At 38.3% G+C, this 13,009-nt stretch overlaps 1 protein-coding gene across 1 annotated transcript in view; it reads left to right on the forward strand.

Moving 5' to 3' along the window:
• The window catches only part of LOC118212900 (potassium/sodium hyperpolarization-activated cyclic nucleotide-gated channel 1), a 79,536-nt gene that overhangs the window by 57,867 nt on the left and 8,660 nt on the right, over window positions 1-13,009 (forward strand). Inside the window, exon 7 of the mRNA XM_035391371.1 lies at window positions 3,695-3,859. Coding sequence (XP_035247262.1) covers window positions 3,695-3,859 — 165 coding nt within the window. The remainder of the gene's footprint in view (window positions 1-3,694; window positions 3,860-13,009) is intronic.

Raw genomic sequence — 13,009 nt, forward strand, 5'->3', positions numbered from 1 at the left:
CCTTTTTTGACCAGATTCCATTGCTTTCTATTTTTTCCTAATAAGGGATATAAAAATTACTCAACTGAAATTTTACTATTTTACCCAAATTTTATCTTGTTATTTATAATGAAACATGAGTTTGTATTTTAACATGAACATGTGTTTTTCTCAGTATTACTTTTGGTTCTGGTCAGGAAAAGAACTGCAGTAAGCTGCTCAATTTTTTTTATTCTCAGAGCAGAAGTAGTACATCTACTGGATGGAGCTCCTTTGTCACTTCTGTCTCTTTACAAAAGATTTTCATCCCACCTGAACGACATTACATTACATTCATTTAGCAGACACTCCTATCAAGAGTGACTTATAATGGAAGAGCAAAGGACTAAACCTGCTAAAAAGAAGTCAAAAGCATCATCAGATAATGTGTATACTAACACCACGTATACTTTCAGTCTGGCAGACATATTCCCATATAAACAAGCCACACCCACCGCCTTCAGTAGGAGGCTGTAATTAGGCACTGGCAGTGAACAAAGGTTGTTGTGATTGCATGTTTCTCTTGGGGCCGGGCTCAGTAACTGTCCCAGGAGACCCATTACTATGGCAGTACAAAGACAGGTGAGCAGAAGGCAAAGACGAAGTTAATATGGCTGACAAGAAGGGTCATTAACAATGGAGGATGTCGGGAAAACACCCTTGCTCAGGTTCTGAAGAGTTATCTCTTGAGTTTTGTATGCTGTTGATGTTATCTGTTTTAACCACGCCCCCTCATCCCCACCCCCACCAACCCCCCCCCCCCCCAAAAAAAAACAAAAACAAACAAAAACATTATTTTTGGCACATTATACTTCAGCCACCAAAAGGAAATGAAATTGAAATTAAACAAAGCTTATTTGCGGCATGAAGCATGTATCTGTGCTGCCATGTTATGATGCCAGCCACCTGCTCCAGTCAGCTGCCCATCTGGTGGGTGATATTTTTACCCGTTGCATGAGCATTGCATTAGGAGATGAGCTCAGACTTGGTAGCAGCTGGCTGTGTTATTGGCCTTTTACACGGGATGCAACAGTCGCTCGGCCTCCATTCATTTTCAATGAGAGGCGAGAGGGGAAGCGAGGCAGGGCAGGGTGGGTGGACTGGCACGGACTGTGATGGTCGTGCTCGTATCACGAATGCACGCGCCCCCACCCGGCTGATGAGGCCGAGTTGACAGAATTTAATTTTTGACAGCCTGGCGTGGGATGCCTGGCGTGATGTTATGCAATAGACTAATCAGTGGACATCCTGTTGCCTGACCAATGAAATGGAAGTTTGATTTGTTGTGTCATTTTACCTTGAAAGATGGAGGAAAAAATAATGCTTGCTGTTGTGATTTTCCAGACCTTTACAGGTTTGTGTTTAGGTCGTGACTGTGTGTCTGTTCATTATATGAGCATGCAGGCCTGGACTCTCTAAGATAATACATTTATTGCTCTTTATTTTTATTTTGCTGCTATTGTAACAAAACAAAAAAGTTTGTTAGGATCAATTAAGCACAATCTGAACTATTTGATACTGAAATAAGAAACAACTCATTTAAGAACAAAGTTCTTCAGTGGAGATGGGTACCCTCATGTTGTTGTGGAGCCACTGAATTCTTGGAGCAGCCATGGTTTGCTGGTTGAACTGGTTGGAACTACGTCTAAAATAAATCTTAAATCGAGCAGAATCAGTCCTGAGGTCCCACACTAAATGATGAAAGTCACCTTGGTATAGGATGAATCCATACAGTCCGTCTTCTTCTCCTCCTGTGCACCAAAACCAGTCAAATAACTTGATGCAGCTGGTGGAGCACTCGTCTTCTACAGTAAATCCACTGTTTCTTTTTTAATGAAGGCAACGCAGAAAACAAAGAAAGTAAACACTAAACTACTTTAGCTAGCTAGCTAACTGACTATCATTTATCTGGATTGTAAGCTTCAGGTCATTTCCACAGCGTTGGATTGTTTCCATGGTAGTGCTTGTGGAGCGCTGATTTGTGTCCCTGTACATTTTTTTCCTTCAAGTCCCTTCACACGGGGGACGTCATGGAGCGGGCAGGTGACTCCACAAGCAATTTGCATCCTCTGTGAACAAAACCCTTCAGGAGCTGTGCTATTCCCCTCCATTGGCTCACACCTTGACAAAATGAACTCAAGATGTGACTCGAGTCTTTTTACACACACGTGCACACTTGCGTTCATGCACACAAATGGACACACGTGCACAGGCGTATGCAGGAAGGCACACAAACACACACACACGCACACACACTCACTCACATCAGAGCACCTTCACATCATTACACCATACAAAGTCTTTTTATTTTGAATTTGTATTTGTATCTTTCATATTGCCAACAAAATACTTCACCTACATTCAAGGGTTCTTTCGTTAAATTGAATTGTCACAATCTTATCATGTGTAGATGGAGAGTGAGTGAGAATATTTGATTACCTATATATTATCTACCTGAGCCTGGAGAAAATGTAACATTGTGTGACAAGACACGTGTGTCGCACTGAAGATGTGACAATCCTGACCCACCCTCCTACATGACAAATCTGCTGGACCTGGGCATTGTTCCCATGGCAGCAGGATAACTGAATGATTGACCAGCCATTTGTGTGAGTGACAAAGAAAACACCATCATATGCTTTGTCTGTCGGTTAACCTTTGCTCAGTCAATTAACCTTCTTGGAGAGGCACAAATGGCAGATAACATTATTAATTCCAGATACAGCTGTTACTGTATTTATTCATCTTTTTCCATGGACCCATTCTGTCCAGAACTGAAAATTCACCAATTACAGTAGAACCGGTTCGCGCTGTGAGCAAAACATTTACACTTTCGTTCTGCCGTACTGCAGCACATGGCATCTCGCTATTGTAACACCGAGCCTGGCTAAGGTTTTAATTTTTTATTTATTTCATCTTTTTAGCGAGAGGGAAGTAACACCTTGCTCGCAGCTTGACAGCAGTGTTTTCACACTGCCCGCGCTCCCTGTGTCGCACGTCTCGCAGACCAGGCTGTGACTAAGGAGGGCATTGTCTTTATTTGGAAAAACAAACAATCGCGCATTGCCGTTTTTAGCTCTTTGACACCAATTTAATGCAACGCACCCAGAAACATGCTCCAGTTCCCATCTCTGATTAGTCCAGTGCCAAGGAGGATGATGTAACCCCCAGCAGGTTGTTGATCACAAGGACACTCTGTTCCAAAGTGTTGGCCAATTATTATGGGACACAGGATAAATCTATACCATTGGTTTTCCGTTTTCAGCGCCTGATATTAAATTTGCTTTACAATTACAGTGCATACTGGCTTTTTACCTCATCCATTGAGCTTTATGATTATGATTATGTTTTTCTTCAAAATGACATTGGTTTATAAGTATAATTATTATATCAACACACATACAGTATAAGTAAATTTGACTTTGAGCAATTTTTTAATTTTTTGGAGAAATCTGGAAAAAAAATAGGGAACACTGTAAAGAAAAGCATACAAAATGAGCAATTCCATGCCCATGCCAGCATGTGTTACCATTTTCATCAAAACTGGGTTCGATAGTATATAATTGCATAACGGATTTTAGGCTTAGCTTTTTACATGGTGATTTGGCCCGTGTGTGAGACTGAGCTGGCGGGATTCTGATCCCTGCTGTTGACGATGTCGCTCACTGTCTTCCAGAAATATGTCTGCTAACGAAAGGCCGTCGCACAGCCAGCGTCCGGGCCGACACCTACTGCCGCCTCTTCTCCCTGTCCGTCGACCATTTCAACGAGGTGCTGGAGGAGTACCCAATGATGCGACGCGCCTTCGAGACCGTGGCCATCGACCGGCTTGACCGCATTGGTAAGTCCACGCTTTCCTCGTTTGTCGAAGCTCACCCCCTCCACCCGTGTTGAGCCTTCTGTTCTTCGGTGCTCTGCCTGTTCTGTGTTTTTGTCATGCTTGTCCGTATCTTCACCGTACCTGTTTGCCACCGAGCTGCATGACCCATACGCTCTCCGTCATCTCCATTTATCTGGATTAAAAAGCTGCATAACCAAATTTGAGAGAAGGCATTGCATGCCGCTGCCCGGGAGGGGTTCAGGTCACGCCCCCGGTTTGCCGTTGACCCCCAGTGGTCCTGTGGAGCGGATGGACGCTAACCTCATCTGCATGTGCCTTGGCTCCATTAACCTGCACACCCAGCTATGAGCAGCACCCCAACGCAGCCCCCGGGAGCAGACCCCCCACCCCCGCTGTGGGTCATCTGCCACAACAGTGACACCAGAGAGGCACATACCTTCAGTGCCTTGTGTTATAGTCAGGACCTTTGAACCGGCTCCTATTAACACTATGCAGGGGCCTTAAAAATTAGATTTTTTAAAATTTATTTTGATTTGATTTCGTTGTTGTTGTCGTTGTTGGTGTTTTTTTTTTTTTTTTTACTTTTTTAAAGGTGTGTTTTTTGCCATTTTTATTTGCTTGTTTGTTTTTTAGGATGTTTTTTATGAGCATAACTTAGCGTGACTATTTTTCGAAGCTTTAATACAATTACGCAAATCAGTATTTCAGAGATTTTAAAAGGGGCACATGTATATCATAATCACGGCATTTCTTCATGAAGTTGGATGTGATTATATTCTCTCCCTAATTAGGCCTCTGGAAGTTTATAATTTTGCATATGAAATTAATATAATACAAATATATCCAGCATTGTAGTACATGTACAGTGTTAAATTAATCCTTTGTTGGTTTAATGTGAAATTGACTTTTCAGTTCAACAGAGCTCATTTTTGATTTGATAAGCTATTTTCCTCCTTTCTATCAATCATTTAAGATTTCACATTTAAAAAAAAATCTAATGAAGAGAAAAATCACTGGTATCAGTCTATCTTTGGCATTCAGTCATGCCATTATTATTTTAGAGTGTAGTTTCACAAAAATATCAAATACCATGCATTTACACTACTTTTTTGTCAAGAAAGTACATATACTGTGCGCCATAATGTTTGTGACAAAGATATTTGTATTTGTTATAACAACATTTTTTCTTGATTTGTCTCTGTACTCCACAATTTTAGATGTGTAATCAAGATATTCACGTGTGGTTTAAGTGCAGATCCTCATATTTTATTTCATATACTTTGGTTTCATCATGTAGCAATTACTCATAGCCCCCCACCCCAACCATTAAAAAAACCCTTTAATAAAATCTGAGAATCTCTATTTTAACCATAACCACATGTGAATTGTTTGATTTCACATCTAAAATTATGGAGTGCAGAGCCAAATCAAGAAAAACATGTCTTTGTCTCAAGCATTATGACATTATGGCACTCACTGTACACATTTCCAAATAAACAAAATCATGAAAGATAAACAAAATCATATTAACTGGGTAAATATGTACTTTATTTTAGTCTGGTTAGAATGGTTTAATTTCGGATTACAGTATTTTATTTGTAAGTAAAAGTTAATGGAGAGATTTGGTACTTTTATTTTATTTTTACCGTCAATTCACATCATATTTCCATCTGATAAAACTTTTATTTTCTTTCTTTCAGTTCTCCTGCAGTTTTCTATGCATTTTTTCTCCTCATGTAAACACAAGTTTCAGTACATTTGCCCTTGCGGATTTGACTTGATATAAACGATCCACCTCAACTAAAATAGTACCAGTTACAGGGCCGGATGTACAAAGCTTTGTTTCACTAGTTTCGGGCACAGATATGACGCGTTCTGCCCTGGAAACATGCTATGTGTCAAACAGGTGCATGGGGCTTGAAGCGCAGTATGTGTGCCATCTATGTGAGTCATCGCAAGGTGCACTTCTCTCCTTAATGCATATGCATTTAAGGGAGGTTCGCGCAAATGAAGGGCAAAGATATAAGTGTGGCTGATTATTTATTTTGTTGAATTTTCTTAAGTTTGTATGATTGACAAGGATCGATTTTTGCATGAAATTTCTCCACCTCTAAAGAGCAGGCATAAATCAAGGTAGAAGAAAGACAGAGACACAGGTATAGGCCTAGAGGATGCACTTGAAGAGAGTATCTTTGTTAGAAGAATCACGCTATTTCAACTCCCTGAGCAAGAAATAATCAAAAGGTACAGATTTAGCAGCTACGAAATAATTAAGGCTGGGTGTTTGTAAAGGAAAATATGAGAGTAGTCACAGCAAAGCTGTTAAAGTCATGAAAAACAGAAATAAGAGGCAGTGAAACAGTGTTTTAAAACAATTAATTTATTAAATTAAGCAATAGATCGCATGTGGGAAATAACTGAAATAACATGTGCAACTGTAGCAACAGTGACTTCAAGAGCTTGAAGTTTCAGAAACTAAATGCCGGTAGTAAAAATATTTGAGTACAGTAAATGCATTGATAGGCTGGTGTATTTAATTCCTTTTGTCAATCACAAAAATAACATGCTTTTTACTTTTAATGGCATACTATGCAGGATTTTTACCATGAAAATATTATAAAATAACCAAGGCATGTCTGTGTTGCACTGGCAATTTCTGTCATTATGCACCTTTGCCTGTATTTGTTATTCTAAAATGTGTTTGAGACGTTTCTGGGCATGTCACTCTTTTCTGTGTGGGGAGGGTTGGGTGTGGCTACAGAGCCTGTGGTTTGGGATCAGATTAAGTGGAAACAATCCAAGCAACAACGATACAGCCAGGCTCGTTCAAGAACTAGAGTTAAGCTTAGAATTGCTTTTCCTCTGTGGCATTAACTGAAGTTTGTCAAGGGGATGAAAAGCAACATGGAGTTGGCTTGTTTTCTGTTGGACCTGTAAGTAATGTTGTCTGCCATGTGAAGCTAGTGACAATAAGGACTTTCACGAGGGTTTAGTTTCAATGATAAAACCACTATTACATGCAACATAATTTATTAATTTATTAAGCTATACGTTCAACATAATTTAATAAATTACGCTATTATCAAATCTGCCGTACTCTCGCCCACGGTGGCTCATTTCATGGAACTCTAGCTATTCAGTTAGCTACGCTATGTGGGGTACTCGGGGTGAGTGTATGGGGCTGAAGATGGGGGAGGAAATGACTTTGATTGTAAACACAGGCTAAAAGGATAAAACTCCTGCATAGTGTGCCTTTTACAGAACATTGTTAGAAACAAATCATGCTCTAATTGTATTACTAAAATAAAAAGTATGTTATTACTTCTTTAGATTTACTTTAGTTAGATTTGGTACATGTTGTAGCCAACATTGCAAGGTTGGAGTCTTTGATAGAGCGCTTGTTGCCTCTGACGATTTAAACGTTACCATAGCTACAGGTGAAGGAGTGTGCAGCATCAAGACTGTTGACAGGAGTCATCAAACATATCATTACAATAACTGCAGGCTGACTGCAAAAAAAAAAAAACAGGCACAAAAAACATGGAATTCGTGATGCCAGGAAATTCTGTGCCAAACACCCAGCCATAGAAATCTCACATCTGGATTAATTCAATTGACAATTGCCACCACAGCTGGAATATCACTGTTCTGTTTTCTTATGCACTGTCCCATGTGCTGGATACGCTCTTATTGCACACCAGCAGAAACACACATTTCCCCATAATCAATAAAGATATTCAATGCACTAAGCAGGAGTTTTATAAACTGTGCCTTTTAAGCTCTGCTTTATACATAAAATGTAATTAGCAGGCAGTCCCATTCACTGATTGTGTAATTAGTTGTTGCCTTAGTAAATAAGATATTAATTTCACGCAGATTGTGAACGTCCCAACATACTCTCATTAGTCTGTATTTGACGCTACGAGTTTTATGTCCATGAATCTGGTCTAAGGGTATATTGGTACTGCCATTCAAATTGTAGTTTACATGCTTTTTTAAAAAGATTTTAATGTAGTATAAATATCTTAAAATGTGGGATTGTGTGTTTTGTTGATGTCATTGAATATAATTTTGCACAATACATTTGAAAATATATGTAAAACAGGACTCTAGCACTAAATTTGAAATAGACTGTCTATGAAACAGTCAACCCCACATTATGCAGTTTGGCCATTACAGATGGCTATCTAAACATTCATTTTAGTAGCCTTTAAAGTTGTTCTTGCAGTATTCTATGTTGGTGGTATTTTTCTGCAGGTATTATGTACATGGAAGAAAGTGCTTTCTAAACACCATACTACTAAATATTTTGTAATGATGTACATGTCATTTGCAATGACTACAACGTAACAAGACTGAAGTTAGTTTTAGGATTGGAGTTAGAAGTACTTGAGCTGGGGTTTAAGTTAATGCAAATGGAACAACCTATCTTCCACATATGTTCAGCATAAATACACAATATGACCAAAATTATCTGGACACCCCTTAGTCTGGGGCAGTTTTTCATGGTTCGGGCTAGGCCCCTTAGTTCCAGTGAAGGTTTCTTTTAATGCTACCATACAATCAAATTCTAGACGATTCTGTGATTCCCCAACAGTTTGGGGAAGGCCCTTGTCTGTTTCAGCATGACAGTGCCCCCGGCTACGCAGCAAGGGCCATATAGAAATGGTTTTGTCAAGAATAGTGTCGAAGAACTTGACTGGCCTGCACCGAGCCCTGACCTCAACCACATTCAACACCTTTGGGATCAATTGGAGAGCCAATTGCAAGCCTGGCCAATCACCCAATCAGTACCCAACTTCACTAATGGTCTTATGGCTGAATGGAAGCAAATCCCTGCAGAAATGCTCCAACATCTAAAGCCTTCCCAGAAGAGTGGAGGTTGTTATAGCAGCAAAGGGTGGACCAACTCCATATTAATGCCCATAATTATAGATGAGAGGATGGATGTCAGGTATTCACCTACTTTTCACAATGTAATGTACCTAGTTAGGCTGTTTATCGGATTTGAATGATAAATTCATAAAGAAATATAAATAAAATGTTAAATATGTAACTATATTATGGAGCAAGATTTGATTAGAAGGAAACGGCATATAACGGTTAGCAAGCAGTCAGTGAGCATCACTCTATAACACTTTTACATACAGCACTCACGCTAATATGAAGCTAATCTACCATGTACATTTATGTACAGACATAAATAATGAATCTAATCTTGTGCAAATGTTGGCTCAGTCTTTTGCTTTGGTTTATCCTGTGGTCAATATTGTTTTTATTATGTTTGTTTTGTTTGCTTGCCTTTTCCAGAATATCTCGACATTCAGTTGGTTTTGGTTTGACAGTTTCAAAACCAATGTGCTCCTAGTATTGACTCATAATTGCAATACTATGACCACGGGCAAGCACATATTGATGTCTAAATCGCTCGATAAAAGATTAGCAGGATACATCTGGTCTGAACAGACTAGTGGAATCCAGTGCATTTATAGCATTTGTTAAAGCCTGTCAGATGGCAATGTGAGCTCATTCACATGCCTTGGACTGGCAATGGATAAACTTTATGTCCCTGCAAATTACAGGATTATAATGTTATCTTTCAAAGGCTATGCCCTGAGATTCTATCGCTGTGATTTGCATTTGCCCTTTTTGGTAACAATTTCAGTTTGTAAACAGCATTTTTCTTTTTAACACTCGTGTCACATCTGTATATTTTAACAGAGCAGAAGACTCTGATATACAGTAACACTTCACAATAAAGTGTTGCGGATAAAATCAAATTTCGACCAAAGAACCAAACTTAAAGGGGGTCTTGTCTCATACAAGGGAAAACACAAGTAATGTCATGATCGGTGCTGGATGTACTGTTTGACTGCATTTGATTTAGTGCTTGTCTGATAAAACAATGTAAAGCAAGATGCCATGCATTGCTAAGAATAACATGCTGTTAAATTGATGTATCTCTATTTAAAAATTATTTGACCAGGAGTTCCTCTTGAGATGAGCACATCTCGTTTTCAAGAGTGCCCTGGCCGACGAATAGGCAACAGGTAAACACTTCATTCCAATTCCGATATTCACACAGGAACAAACGCAACAAGAAACAGAGACCAAAAAGGCCACTGCAGAAAAATAATGTGTCATTACATACAATACCTGGTGATTCGTTTCAGTGGAGAATAGTCTAAATAATGAATTGATATTAAAGACTAGCTGGGGTGTATTCCACAAAGAGTATTTAAACTCTGAGTCCTGTACACTTGCATGAATAACGTAGGAATGTTATGTTGATATGTGGCTTGATATGTGACGTGGCTTGTCAGACCTGAATCATTATAATTATTTTCTCAATTTTAAAATGAATTAGGAAAAAATTTGAAAAATGAAATATTTCCTCCTTATGCTTATCTCTTGCTTTGATTTTCTTTTTCTCTCTGTTTGGTAGGTAATCCATCCTTAACTGTCTGGGGGCATAAATTGCAGTAGTTAAGTGAGGACTATTGTTATGCATGTGGGCTCATTTTCGCTGCATTTTCGTTCATGTAGAGCACAGTCCGTACGTGTACCTTACAGTCACATGACCTCCATTCATATAACCTGGCATGAGTGCTGCCCTCTTGCAGCTACTGAAGGTGAATTTACATTATTGGAAAGCCCATTCACAAACTGAATGATGGATTAGCTGTCAAACACAACTAACTGAAGAAGCAAAGGTTAAACCCAGGGAAATAAATAACCAAGCATAAAAAGAAATCCAGAAAAGAAATCTTTTTTTAATACCAAAAATTTTTTTTTTCTACTACAAATCAGCTGCATAAATGCAAAGTAACATTTAGAAGAAAATGTATAGCCTGTTGCAGTCAATTCATGAGTCACATTTTGCTATAAATCTATTGCAATAATGTATATGGTATACCCTTTTTAGGTCATATGATATGCATTTAATTTTTGTGTAATGAAACTTGATTAAAAAGTTTCCATTTAAAATAAATTCAGCTTTGTGAGCCAGGCATCAGAATAGCTATGTGAAGCTACAGTATACTGAGCATCTCAGCATTTTATTTATTTATTTATTTATTTATTTTTAAGTAGATTATGTTTGAGCTTATTCATGCTTAAGATGAACATGAAGATTGTATTTTTTTGTAAATATGCAGTGCAGTCAAAAGTGGTTAAGAAGAGAACAGAAGCTAATCGCAGTTGCATGATACCAGCAAGACACCAAATGCTCATCATGAAACGTTTTTGCAAATTATGCCATTTGGATGCATTAGTAACATGCAGTGGTTACTGAATACATTAATTGACACCTTAATTAAAATTAAAAAAAAAAAAATCACTCTAAGGGATGTGACTGATCAGCAGTATAAGAAACCATTATCTAAAACAACTGCAATTGTTCAGTGTTTATTCCTCTATGCTTGTCTGTTCACTAAAATTTATGTTAGTTAATGGACTGCATTTATATAGCACTTTTATCCAAAGCGCTTTACAATTGATGCCTCTCATTCGCCAGAGCAGTTAGGGGTTAGGTGTCTTGCTCAAGGACACTTCGACATGCCCAGGGCGGGGTTTTAACCGGCAACCCTCCGACTGCCAGACAATCGGTCTTACCTCCTGAGCTATGTCGCCCCACGCGACATAGTATTGCCATAGTATTACTTTATTTAATTTCTTATCTCTGCTCAGATTGTTCTAGCCTAATAGGTCCAATATAATATGTTTAGTTTTTTTGTTGTTCTTCGTAGTGCTGACTTGATAGGAATTGGAGAATAATTGCAGTTGTATGACATTGTCACTATTTATTTTAAACCAGCGTAGTTTCCTACCTGTTAGCTGTAACAGCGACTAGACAGGTTATTATTTTTGTTTTCCACTATGATCTAATTTTGGATCCAAACACACGATTCCAAATTCACAATGTACAGAGTGCACAACCTGCAGATGTACGTGAGTATGATATATAAATCGTACATGTCTGTCTCAGCCTAATTCATTTGGACGTGCAGAACTATAACTGCCAAGGAAAGCATTTAATAAAAAAGTCTAAAGCAAAGTCACATTCCCAATGAGGCTCTTCCTTTCAATCTCAATTCCTTTGTTTAGCATTTTTTATAGAGACACTGTCACGAAGACACTTTACAGTGGAAATACAAAAAGAAAATTGGGTGAAAAACACATTCCTTTCATTTGTTACTGATGTCAGTCACGGCTGAAGAACAACTCAGAGGACTATATTCTTAAAGTGTCAGAGGATGCGGTGTTATTTGACAGTACAACAGAACGTTTTCCTTAATCTGCCTGTGCTTAACCTCTGTTTGTTGAGCAGACTCCTATGAATGTGTGTCATCGTCGCCAATGATATAATTACTCTCTCGTGTATTAACCTGGCAATTTGAGCCTGCTGACAGATTATTTTTCCGCTTTATGTATGCATCACAGTTATTTAAAGCTCCTGCTGGACAGCAGTCATACAGCAAATAACACAGCATCTCACAACCCACATCTGTTAGAAAATGCATTTGTTTCACAGGAGATGCACTGTAAATCTGTCATAACTTGCACATTGTTTATTTGCTTTTATCTGTACATATTAGTCAACTGCAATATTTAGTTTATTTAGTTAATTATTTTCTTTTTCTTTTTTCTTGTTTCTATTATTTAATTTTTCTTCAGGAATCAAAAATGTGTTGTGTTTTACCAATCTTTCTTTTTTTCTTTCTGTATTTTGTTGAAATCATATTTTGTGAAGATTAAACAAATGGTTATTTTGCAGATAGATGTTTCCGGAAGGCATCACTCAAATATCACACTTTGTGTATCACGAAAATCACTGCACTATAACCTGTGAGCTGGAAAAGCACTTTTTAAACATCTGTTCTTTCTCCCCAGCTTCTCACAGGGCAATACGAAATAATGGTTATAGAAATGTCATAGTATCTTCCTACAAAAGGGACTAAATGTAGTGTGAAACATTAATTTTTTTAAAGTTCTTATTTTTTAGTATCATTTCAGGCTGAACTAAAAAAATGTTGTTTTGTTTTGACATTCCTCTGTGTTGCCTTAGCAGTAGTTCTAGCACTAATTGTGTCTCTTTCTGACCTAACTTTGGCCATCTGTACTTGCAGCACTATTAGTTTTTGTGTTATA

The sequence above is a fragment of the Anguilla anguilla genome, chromosome 14, assembly GCF_013347855.1.
Source record: "Anguilla anguilla isolate fAngAng1 chromosome 14, fAngAng1.pri, whole genome shotgun sequence".
NCBI classification, from domain to species: Eukaryota; Metazoa; Chordata; class Actinopteri; order Anguilliformes; family Anguillidae; genus Anguilla; species Anguilla anguilla.